The following is a 27,242-nucleotide window of genomic DNA, read 5'->3' as shown; positions in this document are numbered from 1 at the left end:
TATCCATGTATGCAATTGCACAGAAAAATCACTTAGAGGACGATATGCCAAACTGTTAGCCATGGTTTTTCCGGGGTGGTGGTGGTGGTGGAATTCTGTTTAGATTGGTAAAATCTAAGCAACTTAGGAGAGATTCTATTCGCAACTGGCAAAGTGCACACATCACTGATTACCTAGCCCCCTTCTAGATGTTTCCCAGCTCTCAGGTCTGATTTAGGTTAATACTGCCTTGGAGAATGAACTCGCCTAAACTGGGGAGCTTAGAGAGTCATGCTGAATAATAAATGACAAGCTCCTTGGAACAGCCTTACGTGCAACATTCACAAAATAAAAGGCAAAGTAGAGGCTGTTATGAGACCTGCAATCTATTCACAACTGTGCCTCTCTTCAAGAAGGTAAATGGTGATTGTAAGATACGGATTCCTCAGATTAAAGACTTGTTGCCTAAAAACCCATAAATAAATTTCTTAAGGATCACAGTATCAATATATTTAAATATAGCTGGGTGAAGGAAAGTATAAGACGCCTTCCAATCTCCCACTTGGACTTTTCACACAATGGTCATTATTGCTCTCCAAAAGTAGATGGTGGAGGGCATCCAGTGACCTCTATCAAATTCAGAAGATCGTCTTGGCCTTCCTGACGACTGACAGGGCAGGTTTGGTGAAAGCTAGCTGACTGGAACTTAGACCAAAATGGATTTGAGCAGATCTTTCTGGAGATGGAGCTGGGATCCATGTATCTTGATTTAGCAGTCAGGAAAAAATGCAATTTCGTGTACATATGGAAGCTTACTGGGAGATACGGCTTGGACTCATCAAAGTGGTTCTTCGACCCCCTCAACTGGTACATCATTTTATTTTTTCACCATGCTGAATGGCATGTGGGATCTTAGTTCCCCAATCAGGGATCGAACCCGTGTCCCCTGCAGTGGAAGCACAGAGTCTTAACCACTGGACAGCCAGGTAAGTCCCTAGTATATCATTTTAAATGTTCAATAGTGGAATACCTGACCACATCTCACAGGATAATTGCCTTGTTTCCACATATTTTTCAGCACATTCATCTGCTACAAAGTCAAATGCACTGGCTCTGAAACCAAGCACAACTAGGTCAGACATTTTTGTCCCACTAGAACTTATTTTCTCACCAGAAAGTAGAGGGTTTACTAATTTTAGCTGTTTTTAGAGAATAACCCCCTTTCGGTTGTAACCGCAATACATGCTCATTGAAGACAATCTGGACAATGGAAAAGCAGGAACAATCAACTACACACAAAATCCTCCACAACCCTTCCCCTTAAAGGCATCCACTGCTCTCTGATCACCCTTGATTGCATTCCTTTCCCATTTTTTTCCCCACACAGATTAAGTCATATACACATATAAAAACTATTTATACTTAACATTATATTAAGTATTTTCCCATGTAACTAAGCTCTTCAAAGACAATATTTCCTCTAAGGATATAAGCAATGCATTTTCTCTATAGAAGACTTGGAAAATACTGAAAGCAAAAGAAAGTTCCACGTAATCCCGCCATCTACAGATGGACACCTTCAGCGGTAACTGCAGGGGCATATCCTCCCAATTTTACATTTTCTTACATATATCCTCCCATATATACATTTTCATATTAAAAGAATTGGATTCAAAGCATATATACTTTCTGCTTTTCCCCCATACTAGATCATGAACACTTTCCATGGTTAAATATTCTAATTGTCCATGACACAGATTATCACTTACTTAGCCATTATTGTGATCTTGGGCATTTAGGCTATTTCAATTTTTCTGTTATGAATAATGCTGTGATAAGTTTGAAATAATTAACATGAATTTACTATAAAGAATGACCAACTTTTTTCCACCTCTTTTGAGGAGATATGAGTGAGAGCGAAGGAAATACTAACCATGAGGGCAGCTTAAGGCCAAATTGGGCTACGTGAAGTTTCTTTAAAAAGTCTCATATGCCAGGACTTCCCTGGTGGCACAGTGGTTAAGAATCCACCTGCCAATGCAGGGGACATGGGTTTGATCCCTGGTCCAGGAAGATCCCACATGCCGCGGAGCAACTAAGCCCACGCACCACAACTACTGAGCCTGTGCTCTAGAGCCCGTGAGCCATAATTCCTGAAGCCTGTGAGCCTAGAGCCCGTACTCAGCAACAAGAGAAGCCACCGCAACGAAGAGTAGCCCCCACTCGCTGCAACTAGAGAAAGCCTGCACACGCCAACGAAGACCCAACGCAGCCAAAATTTTTTTTAAAATGTCTCATATGTCTAGAGATGAAGATGAACTGCAGTCCATCTATTGAAATTTATAATTCTGCTTTGTAGTTAAAAGTTGGAGAGGAGGGACTTCCCTGGTGGCACAGTGGTTAGGTTCTACCTGCCAATGCAGGGGACGTGGGTTCGAGCCCTGGTCCAGGAAGATCCCACGTGCCATGGAGCAACTAAGCCTGTGTGCTGCAATTGCTGAGCCTGTGCTCTAGAGCCAGCGAGCCACAACTACTGAACCCCGCGTGCCTAGAGCCCATGCTCCGCAACAAAGAGAAGCCACCACAATGAGAAGCCCGCGCACTGCAATGAAGAGTAGCCTCCGCTCACCACAATTAGAGAAAAGCCCGCACACAGCGATGAAGACCCAACGCAGCCAAAAAGAAACAAACAAACAAATTTATATAAAAGAAAAAGTTGCGGGCAAATGACAATGGTCGAAAGCAGCCTAGGTTTTTTTTAAAAGGCTTTTTGTTTTTTTGATAAATTTATTTATTTATTTTTGCCTGCATTGGGTCTTCGTTGCTGTGCACGGGATTCTTGCTGCAGTGGCTTCCCTTGTTGTGGAACACGGGCTCTAGGGTGCACGGACTTCAGTAGTTGCAGCACGTCGGCTCAGCAGTTGTGGCCCCTGGGCTGTAGAGCACAGGCTCAGTAGTTGTGGTGCATGGGCTTAGTTGCTCCGCGGCATGTGGGATCTTCCCAGACCACGGCTCGAACCCACGTCCCCTGCACTGGCAGGCGGACTCTCAACCACTGAGCCACCAGGGAAGTCCTGAAAGCACGCTAGGTTTTTAAAGGAAAGTTATCACGTAAACATAAGATCTTTATGTGTTGTCTCCCTTATGACAAAATAAAAAAGATAAAAAATTAGGTAATAATATCCTTACCAATCCACAACACCAAGAGGTCTATCTAAATATGCTAGAAACACATTAAAAAGCTCAGAAGGAATAAATAGAAATGGAGGCACATTTTTTTTTTCAAGTATACAATTTATTTTTATTTACAATACCCTATAAAAATGTAAATTTAGAAACTTTAATTTTTATTAATTAAAACCAAACAAAAAAGATAAAGCACAGAAAAGAAGAAATAATAATCAAGCCTTCACTTGATCGGTTGTGAAGGGAAGGTAGGAAAGGCGCCTAGTGGAAAATGATGGCAGAGGGCAAGCTAGGGAATGTCATGGGGAACAGCTGGTGGAACCTAGGGCCACTGAATGGGAAGAAATGGAGGTGGAGAACAAGGAGAGCTGGATATAACTGAGGACCTTACTGTTGTACATTTATGTGCAAAATGTTAAATCTCATTAAATATCATAACCTGTCCCCCCACTACATTCGAAAAGGCTAGAACAGCAAAATGTGCATCAGGACAGTCATGTGAAATTAATTCAGATTTAATTTTCTTGAGGGCTATAATCACCAGGGATCAAAACCTTTTATCCTGGTTGACTGCTGAATGGGGGAGGGATAAGTGACTAGGGTCACAGCAGGCTTGTCCCTGCTCACATTCAGACCCAGGCCCCTGGCTGCCTGGGAATGGGACCTGGGTGAGATGAAGCAGCGAGGACGGCAGCTCTGCCCACAGTGTGGAGGAAACTGAAGCGCAGCACAGGCCGGACTTAGCTTCCATGGTTAGGTGTGGAGGTTTCTCCCCATGGCACCAAATAAAAACAGAAACGAGAGAAGTGAAAGCATGGCTTACTGAAGTAGCCTCAGGAAGACAGACTGAGTGTGCGAAAGCTGCACTGTGGAAGCGGGCTCTAGGTTACGGCCATCCTGGGCGACCTTCCATGCACTCGAGGGGACAGGCTCAAGTACACCGCAGTTGTAGCAGGAAAAAGGCTTAACCGTGTGCTGTTTTCACTGAGGTGGACAGAACCAAAGGAAATACAAGTGGGGAGGAGATAAAGAACTTCTCAGCCTAGAGCTGGGCAGCAGCCAATTAAGAGTTCTGGTTTTATTAAACGTGCTCCATACCCTATATTTATATGAAAACAAGTAGAACCCACCAAATTCATTACAAGAGGGACGAGAATCAGATTAAAAATACATCAACTGGTTTGTGGTTAAAGAAGGGTTGTGTCACCTAAATATTTCTCAATCTAAAATTCATTCTTTAAGCATCCTTTGGAGACCACATAAGTGTGTGTATAGGGGGGTGTGTGCGCGCATATATATAGACTTCTACTTAATTGGCTCTCCTACAGTCATATTAATATGGGGCAATGAAAAAAGATTTCAGTAGGATGAGGGAAGGAATCCTTTGGCAAGCTACAATCTACTCTGAACTGGAGTAGTGGTGGTGGGATAAAGGGAGAGATTATATTTGTGTTTCTAGGGCAAAGAAAATGCAAAATTGAGAAGAATTGGGTAAAAGTAGGACATGCAGAATTGTAACACAGACGGTAAGAAGAAACCAGCAGAAGTATCACCCAGCCACATTTCACAGACCAGCGGGGAAATAGCTGGCATTCAGAGCCAACCCCTGTGAACAGGAATCGGTCCCACAAGACGCTCTGGGGAATAAGCTACCTTCCCTCCCTCATTAAAAACAACACTCCATTGGTGGTGGCAGCAGTGCAGGTGGCAGCCAAAAGGAGGTACAGGACACATGTGGAGATCTTTTATCGTATCCCCTGAACTAGCCTACGGTACAAAGAAAGAGAGAAAGGAAACCTGTATAAATGAGTTAAAACAGAAGTCAGTCATTTGTATCAGAGTTACATCCTTGTATGAACTCTCGTAACAAAACACCTAAGATATTTGTACCCTTCACATTTATTTAACAATGAGGGTTCTGTTGCATCCAATACAGTCTTTTATATCTCGCAGATATTCATGCATTTGACAGAAATCTTTAATCTCTTCCACCAAATGCAGTTTTATGCCCCCCCAGCCTCCTCAACATAACTTCTAAAGTGCCAACTTCAGTGAGATGTGGAACTCTCCTGTTTCCAACTTACTGCAGTTTTGTCTCCAGCAAGTTCAGTTTCTGTCGGTCAACGTAACGAGAAAACAGGGATACTAGATTTGTGGGTATAGAGACTGGCTTGGCCAGGGCTGCCTGGGGAATCCGCAGAAGTTCTCGGGTTGCCAGGAACATCACCTCCGTCCTGAAAGGGAAAATCAAAAATAACAATATAAAAAAAGAATGAAAAGATTACCTAAAAGAACTTAAAATAAGAGAAGAAACACAGTCTAGACTGACCACTGGTTGCTCTGCGTTGATTCTGAAGTGGGGTCTGAGCCCTGCAGGTCTTCCCCCCGGCTCAGCACGAGGAGGAGCAGTGACAGGCCGAACTGCGAGAGGAGACAGAGGGCGTCACACGGCGCTGCACCCAGTCCTCCTGGACCGCTGCTGCGCGGACCGCAGCGCTAGATGGGCAACGGCGCTGGATCAAAAGAACCCCACTGCTGTGCTGCTCTGTGGAATCGGGCCGAGCCGAGAGGCCGTGTCCTTCTCCTGGCACAGCAGCAACAAGCCCCCCCAAAGGAAGCAGGAAGCCCCAGTGTCCAGCGGTCCTCCACACCCCACCCCACCCCGACGGGACAGCCCTCCACACCCCACCCCACCCCGACGGGACAAGACAACTTCTCCTTGCCACGGGCAATGCGGGATTTAGTCCTCCACACCCCACCCCACCCCGACGGGACAAGACAACTTCTCCTTGCCCAGTGTCCAGCAGTCCTCCACACCCCACCCCACCCCGACAGGGCAAGACAACTTCTCCTTGCCACGGGCAATGCGGGATTTAGCTTTTCTCCTGTTCACCAGAACAGAAATGGATTAAAAAGGAGAGTTAAATGAAGACAAATTTTGATACAGAAAATTAAAGTTCATAGAATAAAAGACATTAAATAGAATTTGAATTAAGAAAAATGGTGTTAAGACCTGTGAGAAAACATACAAAGAAAGGTAACTGCGATGATCAGGGAATGAAGAGAAAATTTCCTTAAAAAAGGACACACATATCTGGAAATATAAAGGCTCAGAGAGGATGTTCAAGTCCTAGGTTAAATGTATGAATCACAGCTATAATGGACCATAAAGAGAAGCTGGGGATATTTTGGGACTCCATCCCCTCCTTTCTGAGTTCACCTCATACAGGATAACCTTGCCTTTCCAAAAAAGCTCCCTTCATGTCATTGTCGGAAAAACAACGGGTTACATAACCTTGTCTGACTTCATGCTTTTCTACTGTCTTTATCAAAATTAAAGCTAAGAGACCAAATAACATGGAAGGCACACAACTGATTACCCCAGAACCCCTGTCTTATGCCCCCTGAGGCACCATCACCCTCTCAGCCTCTGAGGTACTCGCGGCCCTTCCGAGCCATGCTTGGCAGGTTTTCAGGTATAAGAAGAAAGAGGCCTTGGGTCTGCTTTTCCCTCTACTGTAACAGACGGCCCTTAGTGAGTGCTCACTGTGTACCAGGCATTATACTGAACCGTTCACGGCTGCTTTCTCTTCTAAGAAACAGGACAACTCTGACACTGACCTCATCACCTCCACATTACAGATCAGGAAAGTGTGGCTCAGCAAAGTGAAATAATGTGTTCAGGGTCCCAGAGCTAGGATGTGGCAGAGAAGGAGTGGAAACCTGCTCTGTCTCAAAGCTCATGTTCTTCTTCTGTATCCAGCTTCCCCTAGGAGTCTCTGGGTCTTTAACCTGATATAGATGAAATATGAAATAGTCTCTTATGACAGAGACCGTTAATTATCTACCTAATACTGTATGCTTTCCTTCTCCTATTAGATCTATTTGTGGTGACAATGGCGTGAACTAAAAGACGTTCTCCAGCCTTCCCTGCAGTTTAGGCATGGCATGTGACTAAGATCTGGCCATTGAGATTAAGTAGAAGTTGGTGGTTAGAGCTCCTGGAAAAGGTCCAAATAAGGAGGACAGACAGCTACTCCACACCTCTTGGCTTTCTAAACACACCTCTCTTCCTGGTGCAAAGTGGAACCTTAAATTCCACAACCATCGTGGACCATTAGAGGTCACAAGCATGGCAGCCACTGCTAAGGATGGCAAAGAAGGGAAACTGAAGGAGCCTGTACCCCTGACACCATGCAGTCACCATACCAGATTTATTCCACATGAGATACAGAATGTTCTATTTTGTTGAAACCACTGTTATTTCTAGTTTTTATCACTATAAGCTTAATGTAAAAGGCTGAAGGAAGCCTTTTTTTTTTTTTTTTTACAATTGCCACAGCAGTCATTATTTTTACTCATAACTCAAATTTAAACGCCTCTCAAAGTTCAGGGACATAAAAGGGCAAGGCCACCTTGTTCTGGAGCACAGCAGTGAGGTGAGGATTGGAGGGTGCTGGTGCAGCTGCACTCTGAGGTAGGTTCATTAGCTGTTGCAGAAGGCTGGTGACAGTCACTGATGGAAGATGATAGAGGAGAAGAGAGAAGGGACTCAATAAGCATGGCAGCACCTACCAAAAAAAAAAAAAAAAAGGCATCACATCTCGGCAACTGTTACTTCAGTCACACCCCATCAGTGGGCATGGATGGAAGGATGCTCAGTTGTATATTCAACTTCCCGAGGCAAGATTTAACCAAAAAGGGCTGACAAGCCTAGCAGATACTACCAGCATCTTAACAGCGGATTCTATGGTAGCTACTGAGAACTTTTTCAACTCAACTTGTAAAGGAAACAGCATTACTTGTGTGAACCAAGGGTGTAAACATCGCTTCTCAAATCCATAGCAAGATTCACGATAAACATCAGTATTCCCTCCGCCAACATTCAGACGCTTTAACACAGTTAGATGTGTTCCAGGCGTGTGAGGTAAAAACAAATAGTAAACAGGACAGACCCTCAGGGGTCTAAGGCACAGAGGAGAAGCCATGAGTAAACTGGCAACTTTAATGCATTGTGAGAGGGACTCTAACACAGGTAAAATTCTCAGTGCTACAGAGTTATCGAGAAGTATTTTCAGAGTTAACTGTACCTTGTTTTATCTTTTTATAAAAGCTGAATGAGAAAATGATTAATCAATTTTTATAGATTATTAGAGAAGCTAAGTGATCAGAAACTCAGTGTTCGGTTACAAAGCTAGGAGCTGGAACCAGACTCCAAGGCTGCTGGATTCCAGCCTGCTGGTCCACTCATTCCGTTTTGCCTTAAGGCCCGGACTGGGAAGTTAAAATACAGAGCTACTGGTATAACTAGGTTATGACACTTGAAAGGAAATTGAGGGTGCTTCCAGCACTCAATGCCCATGGCATAAAAAGTGATGGCTGGTTCTACTTTAAACAGCATCCAAGGATGCAGAAAACTCCTTTTCATGATCTACTACTCTAAATAAACAGAGCTTTAAAAATGAAACCATTCTTAAACATACACAAAAGTACAAAGACCAGTATAGTGAAGTCCACATACCCATAACCTAACTTCAACAACAATTCAATCAACAACAGGTTGCCAACCTTATTAAATCTATATTTAAGATATAGATTCCCATATAAGATCATTCCATCCATAAATACTTCAATTGGCATCGCTAACAAAATCTCTCACAATATTATCACACCTAACAAAGTTTAATTCCTTAATTATCATCCAATATTTATTCCAAATTCAGTCTGTCCAACTGTCTCGAAAATGTCTTTTAACAGCTGATTTATTCTTTTTTTTTTTTTTTAAATGCCATCAGTTAATATAGTCCAACACAGCAAAGGCTTTCCTCAATGCTTTGGCCAATATGGTACATGCCCATCCTAGCTTGATGGACATTCAGTCTAGGACCAGCAATGTGAATTATTATTTTTATTTTTAAAATATTTATCTATTTGGTTGCGCTGGGTCTTAGTTACAGCATGCGGGATGGTTAGCTGCAGGATGCAAACTCTTAGTTGCAGCATGTGGGACCTAGTTCCCTGAGCAGAGATCGAACCCAGGCTCCCTGCATTGGGAGAGTGGAGTCTTAACCACTGGACCATCAGGGAAGTCCCAGTAGCTGATTTATTTTAATCATGATTCAAATAAATCCACACATTGCATTCGGCTGGTAAGGCTTTTAAAATCTGTTAATAGCTCCTTTGTCACTGTCCATCTCCTTTTCTCATGCCATTTATTTGTTGAAGAAACTGGGTCATTTGTCCCATAGTTTGGATCTGGCTAATTGTACCCCTGTGGTGTCACTTAACAGGTTTCACCATCCTCTGTTTTTTCCCATAAAAACTGATAATTAGAGGTTCGATTCAATTCAAGTTCAATGGAGGGGTCAGGGTGGTGCATGGCAAGAAAACTTCATGGAGAGAGCTGTGTGTTTTCTACTGCATCACATCAAGATGCACATAGTGTCCGGTTGTCCCCCTTAGTGGTGTTAACAGTCAACACTGGGGGACTTCCCTGGTGGCACAGTGGTTGAGAATCCACCTGCCAATGCAGGGGACACGGGTTCGAGTCCTGGTCCAGGAAGATCCCACATGAGGCGGAGCAGCTAAGCCCGTGCGCCACAACTACTGAGCCTGCGCTCTAGCGCCCGCGAGCCACAACTACTGAGCCCACATGCCACAACTACTGAAGCCCACGTGCCTAGAGCCCGTGCTTCGCGACAAGAGAAGCCACTGCGATGGGAAGCCCGTGCACCGCAATGAAGAGTAGCCCCCACTCGCTGCAACTAGAGAAAGCCCGCGCGCAGCAATGAAGACCCAACGCAGCCATAAATACATACATACATACATAAATAAAACCAAAAACAGTCATCAGTGGGTTCAGGTGTTGCCAGGCTGCTCCAACCACTGTAAGGGTCCCCATCCACCTTTTACCTAATGCTTTTGTAGCACCAGTAATGGTTGCTGCCTAGATTGATTGCTTTTCCATTAGGAGCTGTAAAACTGCAATTTTCTAGTTTTATCATTTCTTTTGAATTTATTAGCTGATATACCTTCTATAAAGAAGAACTTTTCTATTATCACTCTCTGGTCACCATGACATTTGGTTGTAATGCGGCAGGATAAATGCTTCTTTTCCTTTATTTACCATCTTTCAGAATAATGAGTTGATAGCCTAGCAATCTCTGAAGGTGATTAGTATATTTTTTCACACCATTGTGAACTCATTAAATTAAATATATTTGATTTACTTCAATCCACTCCTATAACTTTTCTTTCTGATGCAAATGATCCCATTTTGGCCAAAAGGAGACCCCTTCAAAGTGGTCTGTGCATCTTCTACACAGGACCCTAGCAATCGTTTAGCTTCCATGCTTTCTGATACAAGATATTCCAGAATTATCTCGTACATTTTATGCCTCAGGACCTGGAACACGCTATTACTTCAAAAAAATGGTGTTTAGAGATATGGTCTATTACTCTTTAACGCATACAGGTAAAAACTTAGCCTCTACACTTAACCAAGTTTTCCTCACTAGCAGATAAGCTCTACCAAAGCAGGCATCTTTGGATTCCTAACTCTCAGCACCTAGAACTAGGTGCTATATTTCTAGGACCTAAATGTGCCTGGTACATAGAAGTATTCAATAAATATTTGCTGAATGAAGAAATTCTTTCAATCCTATTATCATTTCAGAAGGAATAATTTTCACATCTTTCAGGTTCACGCTCATAAATTCTATTATTCTGAATCTCACATTGAGTAATACTAGCTAGCCCTTTGTGCTAACCGTATCAATTCCTTGTTTTGAAATTCTAAGACTATTTTAAATTGTGCTAATCTTTCAAGTATTACAACATGCATAAGCAGAGAGCAATTCCTACCAAGAGTTAACTTATCAACTTGATAATCATGTTTCAAATTCCAGCCCAGTCTAGGTTAGATAAAATTATTTAAAAGCACTGGCCCAATTCCTGTGGGACACCATTCAACTAAGTCTACAGGTCAATGTTAGCTACTAATAACAGCCCAATGAATGATACTTTATATCCAACAAAGTAACCAAGATCATAAGTTGCAAATTTAGTGAGCATCAGATTCAGCTGGGGATGTTGTTATAAACCCAGAAGCCCTGATTGTCTCTCTGTAAATTCTGATTCAGCAAGATTGGCGTAGGGCTGAATTATCTGCTTCCCAAGCAATTCTGATACAGACCACAGCTTTTACAACTACTTCCAAGTAAGACAGAATTACTGCTTTCCTCCTGTTTAGGAACATGGTCTGTTGGATAAAAAGTGACATTAAAAATACAGGCCTGGAGTAAAGTTTTTGCCTTAAATAATCATATCACTCTGCCAAAGATAAAAGAGTACAAAAGGGAAAAGGAGACAAAAAGAAATCTGGATTCTAGAAATCTTTTCAACTATGAAGACCCAAAGGAAAGATGTCCCACACATGGCGGATCACCTCATCTTGTGCATCCTTCTTGATAAGGAAAGGGAGGTTCCTGGCTGTTGTCATGAGAATGTCAGCTGCTTGCTCTGTGGAGAGGAAAGGAAGAATACGGGCAACCATTCTCTTCCCTTTTCTGATGCACATGATCTGTACAAAGTGGTCATCACTGGGCCTGCAGGGAAAGAAGAATGCTAACTTAGGCCAGCAAGAATAATGTAAAAAATCCCTTTTTTCCTCTTACATGTTACTGAGTAAATACACTGCATTTATTTTCACTCTACAATTATCTGTACTACAAAATAGAATTACTTCTCCAACTCTCAACCAAATAATAAAAAGTAATTCTTCGGGGCTTCCCTGATGGCGCAGTGGTTAAGAAGCCGCCTGACAATGCAGGGGACATGGGCTCGAGCCCTGCTCCGGGAAGATCCCACATGCCACGGAGTACCTGAGCCCGCGCGCCACAACTACTGAAGCCTGCACGCCTAGAGCCCATGCTCTGCAACAAGAGAAGCCACCGCAATGAGAAGCCCGCGCACTGCAACAGAGAGTAGCCCTGCTCGCTGCAACTAGAGAAAGCCCACACGCAGCAACGAAGATCCAAATGCAGCCAAAACTAAATAAATAAAGAAGCTACTGTGGAGTTTTGGTATAGTCTCAAAGAATAATAAAAAAAAAAAGTAATTCTTCGTTTCATAAATACTGAAAATCATCATTTCAAAAACTGTTACGTTAAAGAATTGATCAAACTATTTGCATTAATTTCCTTTATTAACTTTTAAGTAACTATACAAATGACATGGGTAAAACAGCAAAATCTGAAAATATATATAAGAAAAAAGGAATAAAATATTCATAATCTCAGAGATAATTTATTAGTGTTATCATTTTGAAGACATTTTTGCTGTCTATTGTATATTTTTATCTTTCATTTAAAAGAAAGGGTCCATGTAATTTATATGGCTTTGTTACTTGACTTTTTTCACTCAACAACTTCTTGTAAACACTCTTCTACGGCAATAAATAATACTTTAACTACATACATTTTAATGGCTGCATAACAGTCAAATCTATGGATAAACCCAAACTTATTCAACCAGTTCCCTGTCAGCCCGACTCCAGAAAAGGTGTGCCGAAAAGAAGGTCCTTTTTTGAAGTTCTGTTTTGCGTATGTCCTGGCTTAGAAGAATCATCAATTCTCTTGAATGGGCAAAGAGAAAGGGAGTGATTAGGAGACACAGTCCTCTCGCATTCATCAAATAAATATTGTGATTTATAGAACATTTACCATTAGCAAGATTCTGTTCCAGATACTGGGTGGGAGAGAGATGAGAGAGATATAGAGAAGCTATATTAAGGAGCTTAGTCTCCACTGGAAAACCAACTGGTTTCCATAGCAAATAAGTATTGTATGGAAATCCCAAGGAAGTGTAAGTGTTATAATACTTTCCCTCCTAGTAGGAAAGAAAATACATAAAGATCACAACGTTGAACATTAGTAAGCATAAACCAGATGCAATCTGTAAGCTCAACAACACAAGCTAAATAATGCTCCCCACTGTATCTCCAGTGCCCAGCACAGTTCCTAGCAGATACCTGAATAGGTACTTGCTGAAAAAATGAATTCAGAATAAACAGATTTTTTTCCTGGCTGGAAAGAATTATGAAATATTTTATATGAAGTGGCATTTGAGGCCAAAGGGAAGACTTTGAGCTTACTGAGATGGTAAGGAAGGATATCCAAAGGGTAGAACGTATAAAGTTCAATGTAGCAGAGGAAGGAGTCTAGCTAGTCTATGTTTTTACCAAAGTACACTACTCTTACCTCTCCTGTCCAGGCAATTTCCCCCTTAAGTTGTCATACATGCTACAAATTTTGTGCTTTCTTTCATCCATCAGGGCAGGTCGCTCTTCTTCCAGACTTAGGAGGTAACGCCTTTCATAATCCTCCACATCAAGGAGTAAACTATAGGTCTAAGTGAGAGACAAAGCAGGCCTCAGCAAGCTCAGAGTATTAGATAAACAACTTCACAGTTTAGGAATACCAGATAAAGACAAAAGAGTGAGAGCGCATTGTAATAAGATTGAGAGGGAAAAAGTGCTCTTTTAAACCCAGAAAAACATAGTGGAATAACTTAAAAAATTCTTTGAACGTCATTCCCTGTACCTCCTTGACCTCTAATCCAGAAGGCAGACAGTGAAATGATTACACACTTTCCAAATTCTCCAGCAGCGGCAACAGCACTGTAAGATAAACAACGTGTACCACTGCTCCAAGTAATGCCTTATGTTAATAAAAACGGTCACAGCTAATTTTACTACTGGGTGCCAGGCATATTGCTCTAAACACTTTGCAAGTCCTCATTTACTGAATACTAACTCACCACAGCCCAGTGAGAAACAGACTCTTATAGTTTTCATTTTTAAAGATAAAGAAACTGAGGACAGCATAGAAAGGTTAAATAACTTGCCTCAAGTCACAGCTCTGAGAAATGGAAAAGACATGATTTGTAGACTGTTTCCAGGGTCTGTGCTCCTAACCCCTATGCTCTATGCCTTGCAATATGTATTTATGCTTTAACACAAACTGCTTATATATTACCTGATTGTCCTTAGAACCCAGGACAGTGCCCAGCACCCAGAGAATGTCCAATAAATATATGTGAGCTGACTAAATAGACCTGAATTAATTCATAGGCAGAACAGTGTAATTTTTATTCTCATTTTCTTAGGAAGATGACCTGCCCCAAAACATTCACAGTTGTTAACTGAACAAGCTTGGACAAAAAACCCAGGACTTCCAATTGCAGTGTTCTTTTCATGAGACCATAGGTGAGGTATGCCACATTCCTTTCTAGCGTGCCCTGCACACAATAGGCACTTTACACAAATATATCCATTAATTAAAATCATGCAACACTAACTGATGGTTTACTTTCCCATTGTTGAGTACACATACATTTAATAGTTCCTTATTTGAAACTAACTACAGTAACAAATTCTAAAACTTACCTTCTCAATTATGACAAGGGTTTTTCGTCTTTTGTCCCGAACCTGTTTTTCTTTTGTCTCCTAAAAAGAGACAAGACTCCTCAATGTGAACTCTTTACCCATGTTAAAAATAACTTACTGGCACATAGGTAATTCCATTTGTAACAATACTTTGAGAATACTGACTCTCTGAAAGTTAATACTCTAAAACAAAACTAATGTGGACAAAGGTCATAGAGTTGACTGAACCAACCCACACATAAACTGAACACACAGATAGGCAAGAGGTAGTTGCACAATGCAGTGGAAGACGAGGATATCACAGGAAAATCTTAAAACACAGAGAAAATCATGGTTTTAAAAACTGGAGTCAATAGCTGATGCTGCCTGCAGCCAGACTGACCTAGTTCAAAGGCTCCTGCCACCCCGGTCCCGCCTGGCTGCCTTAGGATTCCAATCCACTGACCCCCAAAGAAGTGGTGATGACCCAGACTTTTTTAAACACACAATTCTACAGACACTTACATCATCCTCACTCCGAGATGTCACAACAGCATCAATCATTTTTCGGGGATTATTCACACTAGAGACAGTAAGCTTTCCCAAAGAGCCCTCAAACTGCACTGCAGGGACAAAAAATTTCCAACAAATAAAAACTCAGAAATGCAGGCAGACAGCTTTCAAAGAAGATCTTTATATTCTCTATTCTTTACACAGAGCCTAACAATTTACTACAAAAATCTATGTATTATCTAAAGCAATCTCTTATCAACATCTATCCTTTCCCATTTTTTGGGTTGTAATAATAAATAAAACTCTGAAGTATTTCCCCCTTATCTATTTTATGGATACTAGAAATTATAACAGGTTTTAAAAAGTCATGGAATCTCAAGTAGAAAAGGATCTAAAAGGCCATGTGTCAAACCATTCACTCCATGCTTGAATAAGGCTGACCTGTGCATTTGTCAAGGACAATGATACTTTACACATCAGTTTCACACATCTCTATCCAATCATCTTTACAGTTATTTTTATTCTATCCTATCAGCAGCACCACATCTCTCCATTATGGCTGTGGGGATAGGGACCTCACCTGGCTTATAGGCGTGCTCCAGTTTGGCCACCTGAGGGGTAATGAGCTTGGTGCGCTCCTTTTTTGGGCCATCACCTTGCACTTCTTCAGCAGCTGACAGTTTCTCCAGTTTTTCAAAATAATTCTACCACATGAGAAGATGATTTCAGTTGCAACAAGCACAGAATATGGTCTCTCTTTATCATGAAATAATTAACTTATACTAGTGGTAACAACACTACTTGTACTCTATAAATATATTGATCTTTAATTTTTGTTAGATTGCTATGAATTTACTTTATCAAAAAATCCCAGCCTTCAAAATAATCATCAATGGAAATATCTTTAAAGTTAGACTGCCAATATTCTTCATTGAAAGAACCAGATTATTGATGCCGAAAAGATTTGAAAATATTGGTCTGAGAGCCTCCGTAGGTAAGAAATAAAAGGCATTTATGCAAATCTTTGAGTGAATAGTGGGACAGGTTCTTCAGCTTGAAAAGAGGACAGAATTCGCTTAGTCAATTCTTATCCACTTGAAGACTACCTCAAAAGAAAATTCTATCAATATTTAATTCTACCAATATTTAAATGAGTACCTTCACCAGGGTAAGGGACTAAACTATTATCCTCAAAACTAGCACAGAGTACTTACCTGGTAATAAAAATCATCCAGGTAGGGATCAGTGCTTTGCAGCTGCACCATCTGGATTTTAGAGACCCAATCCTTTTCTCGCTGCAACATGAGATTGGCATATGGATCCTTTCGGAGATGATCCTGATGACTGCTCCGGTGACTTCCTCTATCTCCTGCACCATTGAGATTCCGATGCTGACTGAAAAAGAAATACATGCCACATTCACGCCAAGTGGATACATGAATTATGCCTTGTAACAGCACTGCAGTAAACCAGGCCAATTGAAAAAAAGGTTCCCCTTTGCTTCTGTTAAAAGAGGAGTGAAAAAGAATCGAATCTTAACAGAATTTGAAAGGAAAGAGCTGTGCAACACATAATTAAGGAGATAAAACTAAGATCCAAGTGCCTTACCATAAGCTAAGCACTTTCACCTATGGACTTTTGTATAAGCCCCACAATAACCCTACGAGGTAATAAGGTAGATTTATTTTCTCCACGTAAGACAACAAGCCGAGGCCAAAGGAGATCAAGTAGCTAGCCTAAAGCAGGATACCAGGCAGCAGAGTGAGAGATTGTGAACACATGCCAATTTGACCCCAAGTCTATATACTTTTAAAAAAACTTGATGAAAATCATGCCATACTTCAAACATATAGAAAAGCCCAGCAAATACTATTAAAAAAAATCCATTTACTCACCATCTAGACTTAATGAAAAAAACATTGTTTGGTCAAATTTGCTTCAGACTTTTAAAAAGTAATATTAAAGTAATACAGTGTGACATTTACAGTTGAAGGCCCACCTATACCCTCCAGATCACGGTTTCCACCTTCCCTTCCTTCCTATAGGAACCACTATCCTGACTTTGTTATGCAACCTCCATGAAATGTTTTTATACTTTTATTACTTGTACATCTACTTTTAAATATTATACAGTGTTATTCCATTTTACATAACTGGTACTAGACATACAGTTCTGCTCCTTGTTTCTTATTCAACATTATGCCTTTCATATTTATCCATGTTGATGATAACATACACAGGCATATACTGAAAAGTAGAACTGCTAGGATGCAGCGTATCCACATTATCAATCTTATTATTTATTGCCAAATTCTCTCTCAAAAGGCTGTGCATGCCATTCCTGCCAACAATGACAGTTGAGACACTTCACGTTTTGCCTGAGGATATAAAATGGTTATCTAATTTGCATTCTTCTGATTACAAGTGAATCTGAAAAATCTTTTCACTTTTATGAGCCATGTACGTTTCCTCTATTGAAAATTACATGTTTGTGTTTGATGCCTTGTTACACAGAAGTTTAATATATTTTTGAAATTTTATTAAAATACTTTTAAACTGCTTTATTAAGTGATAACTGATATACAAAGAACTGCACATATTTAATGTGTACAAATTGGTAAGTTTGGACATATGCAAACATTTGTGTTATCATCACCATAAACAAAGTAACGGACATATCCAACACCTACTCCTCGTGTCCCTTTCTTTCTCTTTTTTTGGTGGTGGTAAGAACACTTAACATGAGATCTACACTCTTAAATTCTGAAGTACATAATACCATAATGTTAACTGCAGGCACAAGAAGTTTCATATTTTAACAGTCTAATGTATTAATCTTTTCCTTTATGGTTTGTACTTTTTGTGTCTTAAGAGTCCATATTGGTTTTTTTCCCCCTGAAAAAAATATTCTGGAATTTTTTTGAAAGAAAAAATAAATTACACACAAAGAACCATAAAATGAAAGGTTGAAAAAACCCCTCAAAATTATGTTTAATTCTCTTATTTTATATATAAGAATGGTGATAGAATGTAAGCTCCATGAAGGCAAGGGTTTGATATGTCTTGTTCTTCTTTCAATCCCCAAAACTGACTACAGTGCCTGGTACACAGCTGAGGTCACATATATAAATATATATTTGAATGAGGATTAAACAGAGGCAAAGATAAAGGGTGACTGTTGGCTTTACGTAAGACCCAAATGTAATGCTAGAGACTATATTCAAGATTATGTCTGAGCTGAGATGGTCAACAAAAGGTAGTTAAAAGTATGGTAAGAACTTGGTAAGCAGTGAATATAAAATGTTGATTCCGCACCCCCCAGATCTAAATTGTACTTCAGAATTATAGTAACTTGGAAATAAGTTGATAAGCTCTTGTCATTTACAGCTTGTGCATTGGTATGCAGGCAGGTATTAAATCTAATAACATAATTTAAAGTTCAGGGCTCCGGTTTTTGGAAGGTGGAAATGGATGGAGGACACTCCCTCTTGTGAGAGCACCGGAATCACAACTAACTGCTGAACAATCATCGACAGGAAGACACTGGAACTCACCAAAAAAGATATCCCGTGTCCAAAGACAAAGGAGAAGCTGCAGTGAGACGGTAGGAGGGGTGCAATCACAATCAAATCAAATCAAACCCACAACTGCTGGGTGGCTGACTCACAAACTGGAGAACACTTATACCACAGAAGTCCACCCACTGGAGTGAAGGTTCTGAGCCCCACGTCAGGCTTCCCAACCTGGGGGTCTGGCAACGGCAGGGGGAATTCCCAGAGAATCAGACTTGGAAGGGTAGCGGGATTTGATTGCAGGACTTCAACAGGACTGGGGGAAATAGAGACTCCACTCTTGGAGGGCACACACAAAGTAGTGTGCGCATCAGAACCCAGGGGAAGGAGCAGTGATGCCACAGGAGACTGAACCAGACCTACCTGCTAGTGTTGGAGGGTCTCCTGCAGAGAGGCTGGGGGTGGCTGTGGCTCACCGTGGGGACAAGGACACTGGCAGCAGAAGTTCTGGGAAGTACTCCTTGGCGTGAGCCCTCCCAGAGTCCACCATTAGTCCCACCAAAGAGTGGGTAGGCTCCAGTGCTGGGTCGCCTCAAGCCAAACAACCAACAGGGAGGGAACCCAGCCCCACCCATCAGCAGACAAGTGGATTAAAGTTTTACTGAGCTCTGCCCACCAACACAACAGCCAGCTCTACCCACCACCAGTCCCTCCCATCAGGAAGCTTGCACAAGCCTCTTAGATAGCCTCATCCACCAGAGGGCAGACAGCAGAAGCAAGAAGAACTACAATTCTGCAGCCTGTGGAAGGAAAACCACGTTCACAGAAAGACAAAATGAAAAGGCAGACGACGTGGTACCAGATGAAGGAACAAGATAAAACCCCAGAAAAACAACTAAATGAAGTGGAGATAGGCAACCTTCCAGAAAAAGAATTCAGAATAATGATAGTGAAGATGATCCAGGACCTCGGAAAAAGGATGGAGGCAAAGATTGAGAAGATGCAAGAAATGTTTAACACAGACCTAGAAGCATTAAAGAACAAATACCTGGAAGAATTAAAGAACAAACAAACAGACATGAACAATACAATAACTGAAATGAAAAATACAACGGAAGGAATCAATAGCAGAATAACTGAGGCAGAAGAAAGGATAAGTGACCTGGAACCCAGAATGGTGGAATTCACTGCCGTGGAACAGAATAAAGAAAAAAGAATGAAAAGAAATGAAGACAGCCTAAGAGACCTCTAGGACAACATTAAATGAACCAACAATTGCATTAGGGGTCCCAGAAGAAGAGAGAGAGAAAGGATCCGAGATGAAGAGATTATTTGAAGAGATTATAGTCAAAAACGTCCCTAGGGCTTCCCCGGTGGCGCAGTGGTTGAGAGTCCGCCTGCCGATGCAGGGGACACGGGTTTGTGCCCCGGTCCGGGAAGATCCCACATGCCATGGAGCGGCTGGGCCCTTGAGCCATGGCCGCTGAGCCTGTGCGTCCGGAGCCTGTTGCTCCACAACAGGAGAGGCCACAGCAGTGAGATGCCCGCATACCGCAAACAAAACAAAACAAAACAAACAAACAAACAAAAAACACGTCCCTAACATGCGAAAGGAAACAGCCACCCAAGTCCAGGAAGCACAGAGTCCCAGGCAGGATAAACTCAAGGAGGAACATGCCAAGACACATAGTAATCAAATTGACAAAAATTAAAGAAAAATTATTGAAAGCAACAAGGGAAAAATGACAAATAACATACAAGGGAACTCCCATAAGGTTACCAGCTGATTTCTCAGCAGAAACTCTACAAGCCAGAAGAGAGTGGCCCGATATATTTCAAGTGATGAAAGAGAAGAACCTACAACCAAGATTACTCTACCCAGCAAGGATTTCATTCAGATTCAATGGAGAAATCAAAAGCTTTACAGACAAGGAAAAGCTAAAAGAATTCAACACCACCAAACCAGCTCTACAACAAATGCTAAAGGAATTTCTCTAAGTGGGAAACACAAGAGAAGAAAAGGACCTACAAAAACAAACCCATAACAATTAAGAAAATGGTAACAGGAACATACATATCAATAATTACCTTAAACGTGAATGGATTACATGCTCCAACCAAAAGACACAGGCTCGCTGAACGGATACAAAAACAAGACCCATATATATGCTGTCTACACGAGACCCACTTCAGACCTAGGGACACATACAGACTGAAAGTGAGGGGATGGAAAAAAGATATTCCATGCAAATGGAAATCAAAAGAAAGCTGGAGTAGCAATACTCATGTCAGATAAAATAGACTTTAAAATAAAGAATGTTACAAGAGACAAGGAAGGACACTACATAATGATCAAGGGATCAATCCAAGAAGAAGATGTATCAATTATAAATATATATGCACCCAACATAGGAGCACCTCAATACATAAGGCAAATGCTAACAGCTATAAAAGAGGAAATTGACAGTAACACAATAGTGGGGGACTTTAACACCTCAATTACACCAATGGACAGACCATCCAGACAGAAAATTAATAAGGAAACACAAGCTTTAAATGACACAACAGACCAGATAGATTTAATTGATATTTATAGGACAATCCATCCCAAAACGGCAGATTACACTTTCTTCTCAATGCACATGGAACAATATCCAGGATAGATCACATCTTGGGTCACAACTCAAGCCTCAGTTAATTTAAGAAAATTGAAATCATATCAAACATCTTTTCTGACCACAACCCTATGATATTAGAAATCAATTACAAGGAAAAAAACATAAAAAACGCAAACTTATGGAGGCTAAACAATACCTTACTAAATAACCAAGAGATCACTAAAGAAATCAAAGAGGAAATAAAAAAATACCTAAAGACAAATTACAGCGAAAACACGACAATCCAAAACCTATGGGATGCAGCAAAAGCAGTTCTAATAGGGAAGTTTATAGCAATACAATAAGCCTACCTCAAGAAACAAGAAAAATCTCAAATAAACAATCTAACCTTACACCTAAAGGAACTAGAGAAAGAAGAACAAACAAAACCCAAAGTTAGCAGAAGGAAAGAAATCATAAAGATCACAGCAGAAATAAATGAAATAGAAACAAAGAATACAGTAGCAAAGATCAATAAAAACGAAAAGCTGGTGCTTTGAGAAGGTAAACAAAATTGACAAACTTTTAGCCAGACTCATCAAGCAAAAGAGGGAGAGGGCTCAATAAAATCAGAAATGAAAAAGGAGAAGTTACAGCAGACACTGCAGAAATATAAAGCATCATAAGAGACTACTACAAGCAACTCTATGGACAACCTGGAAGAAATGGACAAATCCTTAGAAAGGTATAACCTTCCAAGACTGAACGAGGAAGAAATAGAAAACATCAACAGACCAATCACAAGTAATGAAATTGAAACTGTGTTTAAAAATCTTGCAACAGGGCTTCCCTGGTGGCGCAGTGGTTGAGAGTCCGCCTGCCGATGCAGGGGACACGGGTTTGTGCCCCGGTCCGGGAAGATCCCACGTGCCGCGGAGCGGCTGGGCCCGTGAGCCATGGCCACTGAGCCTGTGTGTCCGCAGCCTGTGCTCCGCAACGGGAGAGGCCACAACAGTGAGAGGTCCGCGTACCGCAAAAAAAAAAAAAAAAAAAAAATTCCAACAAACAAAAATCCAGGACCGGATGGCTTCACAGGTGAATTCTATCAAACATTTAGAGAACAGCTAATACACATCCTTCTCAAACTCTTCAAAAAAACTGCCGAGGAAGGAACACTCTCAAACTCATTCTATGAAGCCACCATCACCCTGATACCGAAACCAAAGATACTAAAAAAAAAGAAAATTACAGACCAATATCACTCATGAATATAGATGCAAAAATCCTCAACAAAATACTAGCAAACAGAATCCAACAACACATTAAAAGGATCATATACCATGATCCAGTGGGATTTATCCCAGGGATGCAGGATTCTTCAATGTACGCAAAACAATCAATGTGATCCACCATATTAACAAATTAAAGAATAAAAACCATATGCTCATCTCAATAGACGCAGAAAAAGCGTTTGACAAAATTCAACACTCATTTATGATAAAAAGTCTCCAGAAAGTGGGCACAGAAGGAACCTACCCCAACATAATAAAAGCCATATACGACTAACCCACAGCAAACATCATTCTCAATGGCGAAAATCTGAAAGCATTTCCTCTAAGATCAGGAACAAGACAAGGATATCCACTCTCGCCACTATTATTCATCACAGTATTGGAAGTCCTAGCCACAGCAATCAGGGAAGAAAAAGAAATAAAAGGAAATTGGAAAAGAAAAAGTAAAACCATCCCGTCCCTGGTGCCAACGACATGATACTATACGTAGAAAATCCTAAAGACGCTACAAGAAAACTACTAGAACTAATCAATGAATTTGGTAAGGTTGCAGGATACAAAATTAATGCACAGAAACCTCCTGCATTCCTACACACTAACAATGAAAGATCAGAAAGAGAAATTAAGGAAACAATCCCATTTACCATCCCACAAAAAGAATAAAATGCCTAGGAATAAACCTACCTAAGGAGGTAAAAGACCTGTACTCAGAAAACTGTAAGACACTGATGAAAGAAATCAAAGATGACACAAACAGATGGAGAGATATACCATGTTCTTGGATTGGAAGAAGCAATATCGTGAAAATGACTATACTACCCAAAGCAATATACAGATTCAATGCAATCCCTATCAAATTACCAATGGCATTCTTCACAGAACTAGAACAAAAAATTTCACAATTTGTACGTAAACACAAAAGACCCCGAATAGCCAAATCAATCTTGAGAAAGAAAAACGGAGCTGGAGGAATCAGCCTCCCTGACTTCATACTACAAAGCTACAGTAATCAAGACAATGTGGTACTGGCACAAAAACAGATACATAGATCAATGGAACAGGATAGAAAGCCCAGAGATAAACCCACACACTAATCCATGACAATGGACAAAAGACAGTCCCTTTAATAAGTGGTGCTTGGAAAACTGGACAGCTTCATGTAAAAGAATGAAATTAGAACACTCCCTAACACCATACACAAAAATAAACTCAAAATGGATTAGACACCTAAATGTAAGACTGGACACTATAAAACTCACAGAGGAAAATGTAGGAAGAACACTCTTTGACATGAATCACAGCAAGATCTTTTCTGATCCACCTCCTAATGGAAATAAAAACAAAAATACACAAATGGGACCTAATGAAACTTACAAGCTTTTGCAAAGCAAACTACAAACAAGATGAAAAGACAACCCTCAGAATGGGAGAAAATATTTGCAACAAATCAATGGACAAAGGATTAATCTCCAAAATATATAAACAGCTCATGCAGCTCAATATTAAAAAAACAACCCAATCCAAAAATGGGCAGAAGACCTAAATAGACATTTCTCCAAAGAAGACATACAGATGGCCAAGAAGCACGTGAAAAGCTGCTCAACATCACTAATTATTAGGGAAATGCAAATCAAAACTACAATGAGGTATCACCTCACACCAGTTAGAAAGAGCATCATCAGAAAATCTACAAACAACAAATGCTGGAGAGGGTGTGGAGAAGAGAGAACCCTCTTGCACCGTTGGTGGGAATGTAAATTGATACAGCCACTATGGAGAACAGTATGGAGGTTTCTTAAAAAACTAAAAATAGAATTACCATATGATCCAGCAATCCCACTCCTGGGCATATACCCAGAGAAAACCATAATTTAAAAAGACACATGCACCCCAATGTTCACTGCAGCACTATTTACCATAGCCAGGTCATGGAAGCAACCTAAATGCCCATCGACAGACGAATGGATAAAGAAGATGTGGTACACATATACAATGGAATATTACTCAGCCATAAAAAGGAATGAAATTGGGTCATTTGTAGAGATGTGGATGGATCTAGAGACTGTCATACAGAGTGAAGTAAGTCAGAAAGAGAAAAACAAGTATCGTATATTAATGCATATATGTGGAACCTAGAAAAATGGTACAGGTGAACCGGTTTGCAGGGCAGAAACAGACACACAGATGTAGAGAACAAACATATGGACAAGGACACCAAGGGGGGAAAGTGGCGGGGAAGGGTGGTGGTGGCGGGATGAATTGGGAGATTGGGATTGACATGTATACACTAATATGTATAAAATAGATACCTAATAAGAACCTGCTGTATAAAACATAAGTAAAATTCAAAAATTCAAAAAAAAAGAAGAATTTGTGCAGTTGAAACATAAAGTAACAGCATATATGATCTGACTTAACCAGTTAAAATAAGTGCAATACTGATTACATTTACTTAAAAAGTAAACTAAATCAGTCAAAAATGAAAGCTAAATTAAGAAACCACAAAGGAGTAGGATAAGTACTTACTTCCTATTCTGTTGCTGTCTCTGATGCAAGAGTCGACGGTGCTGTGGATGAAGGTGGGTTGTGTCTGGTCTAAACATTGGGGCCTGTGATCTAAACAAAAAGGGAAAAGATGTGCAATTCTGTCATCCTGATGACTTGAAGTTTTTAACAATGTGGTCAGTACAGGATAACTTCATACAGGTTCACCCAAGGGAATGCTAAAGTCTATTCTAAGATCTTTCAGAAGGAAGACGCCACTGTATTTTTATGTCTTCCACAAAAGCCAATTCTCAACTCCTAAGAGGACAATCATAAAATTAGAATGAATCAGCAGTAAAGCAGTTTAACTCTTTTTCTTTTTGCTCCTGTTAAAGAGAAGTCTCTAATAGATTTAATGTACTTAGTTTCAAGTATTTGGGAATGACATTGAAACATATATGTGTGACAGTTAATTTTATATGTTAGCTTGGCTAAGCTGGCCAGTTGTTTGGACAATCACTCAACTAGATGTTGCTGTGAAGGCATTTTGCAGATGCGACTAACATTTGCAATTAGTTGACCTTAAGAAAAAAAGAGATGACCCTCGATAATGTGGTTGGGGCTTGCCCAATCAGTTGAAAGGAAAACATGTTTCCCAGGGAAGGAATTTTGCCTCAAGACTAGAACACGGAAGTCCTGACTGAATTTCCAGCCTGCCCACCTGCCCTACAAATTCAGACTCAAGGTTGCAACCTCAGCTCCTACCAAAATGTCCAGCCTGCTGTCCTGCCCTATGCATTCTGGACTTGCCAGCCCCACAATCATGCAAGCCAATTCCTTTCAGTAAATTTCTTCTTTACTTATCTATATCCTACTGGTTCTGCTGCTCTGGAGAATCCTAACTGATACAATACGATATGTAATAAAACACAATTTCACTGAAGCAGGAACTTAAACCCCTCTTGTTATAAAATCAGTGGAAGCAAGCAACTAGCTAGCACTGAGATTAGCTGACAACTCAACACCTATATCTCTGTTCCCTTTTTTTTCTTTTTGGCTGAGCCGCGCAGCTCGCAGGATCTTAGGTCCCCAACCAGGCATTGAACCCAGGTCATGGCAGTGACAGCGCCACGTCCTAACCACTGGACCGCCAGGGAACTTCCTCTCTGTTCCTTAGTGTATGATAATTCTTGTTAAATGACAAACACTTCGTGCATACGTAAGTATGTGTGTGTTTGTAAAATAAGTGAGACACAAGAAACTTCAGAAGAAATAAAAAAGGTGATTAGTAATGTGCAAATGTACACAGGAAGCATGTGACTGGAGGGAAATGTGATTCATAAGAAAGCCTGGAGACGGTCAAACATTTCTGTGTTTGGCAACGTGAGGATCAAATAACATCTCAAAATATATCACTTGCAAATATCAACAGACTTCTATGTTACAGCACTAAACGTCAATGATCAGGAGGCTTAGATGACAATGGATAAACGGAGGCAACTGTTTTGTGTACCTTAGGTTTTGCAGGTGAGGCCCTGGGCCAGGAGGGTGCTGCTGAGGAGGAGGCGGTGTAGCAGGGGCTGGAGCACTAAAGAAGGCACGGAAGCCTGGTGCTGGGGGAAGCATCTGCCCAACTCGCCCTTGCAGCAACTTGGGATTCATGGCAGCAAGTGGACTACCAACAAATCCAGGGACCCGTGCAAACTGGCTGGGAGACATCCGTCCAGGCTGTAGCTACAAGAGGCACAAGATCTTAGATTCAGTTGATCAGCAAGTCCCCTTACTTTTATCCACAGAAAAGTGAATACTGCTTCCATCAGTAACTTTGTTTGAGAAAGTAAAGGAAAAAATAAGAGGCGGCAGTGACTGATTAACAGCAAAAAAGGGGGTTATCAGCTAGTGAACCATTGGAAAGTGAGAAAGCTCTTTAAGGGCTGAGCTAACCCTAGGCTTACCTGTGCTCCTCCAAGAAGCTGCGCTCTCTGGAGGGGGCTGAGAACAGGAGGAACACTAGGAGGGAAAGGGTGACCCAGTAGGGAAGAGTTCTAAAAAAAAAAAAAAATTATATTTATACCATGAAAAAACGTAAATAACAGGGGAACTCAATAGAAATACAGAATTAACTTAGATAGAAAAACTCTCAAATTGTAGAGCTGAGCTGTCCACTGAAGGAATATGAAAGAGTAATGCCAGAAGTTAGAAAGCACTATGATCATGTAACGTGAAAGAGAAAGAAGTAGAATGAGGGACTATA

The 27,242-nt window shown here is 40.8% G+C and overlaps 1 protein-coding gene across 2 annotated transcripts in view; it reads right to left on the bottom strand.

Annotated features, from left to right (window-relative positions):
* Positions 1 to 3,252: 3,252 nt before the first annotated feature.
* The window catches only part of PATL1 (PAT1 homolog 1, processing body mRNA decay factor), a 36,923-nt gene continuing 12,933 nt past the window's right edge, over positions 3,253 to 27,242 (bottom strand). The window contains exons 7-19 of one of the 2 annotated variants that reach the window (XM_067748902.1): positions 26,944 to 27,033; positions 26,502 to 26,722; positions 25,031 to 25,120; positions 16,318 to 16,498; positions 15,684 to 15,807; positions 15,116 to 15,213; positions 14,612 to 14,671; positions 13,425 to 13,573; positions 11,612 to 11,771; positions 7,581 to 7,736; positions 5,495 to 5,586; positions 5,250 to 5,399; positions 3,253 to 4,932 (exon numbers count right to left, since the gene is read on the bottom strand). In XM_067748902.1, coding sequence (XP_067605003.1) covers positions 4,911 to 4,932; positions 5,250 to 5,399; positions 5,495 to 5,586; positions 7,581 to 7,736; positions 11,612 to 11,771; positions 13,425 to 13,573; positions 14,612 to 14,671; positions 15,116 to 15,213; positions 15,684 to 15,807; positions 16,318 to 16,498; positions 25,031 to 25,120; positions 26,502 to 26,722; positions 26,944 to 27,033 — 1,593 coding nt within the window. In that variant the 3' untranslated portion in view covers positions 3,253 to 4,910. The remainder of the gene's footprint in view (positions 4,933 to 5,249; positions 5,400 to 5,494; positions 5,587 to 7,580; positions 7,737 to 11,611; positions 11,772 to 13,424; positions 13,574 to 14,611; positions 14,672 to 15,115; positions 15,214 to 15,683; positions 15,808 to 16,317; positions 16,499 to 25,030; positions 25,121 to 26,501; positions 26,723 to 26,943; positions 27,034 to 27,242) is intronic. The other variant, XM_067748901.1, reaches the window with a different exon arrangement.

This window comes from Pseudorca crassidens, chromosome 9, assembly GCF_039906515.1.
Source record: "Pseudorca crassidens isolate mPseCra1 chromosome 9, mPseCra1.hap1, whole genome shotgun sequence".
Taxonomy (NCBI): domain Eukaryota; kingdom Metazoa; phylum Chordata; class Mammalia; order Artiodactyla; family Delphinidae; genus Pseudorca; species Pseudorca crassidens.
Note: the sequence above shows the minus strand (reverse complement) of the source record. Positions and strands in the feature narration are given on the sequence as shown.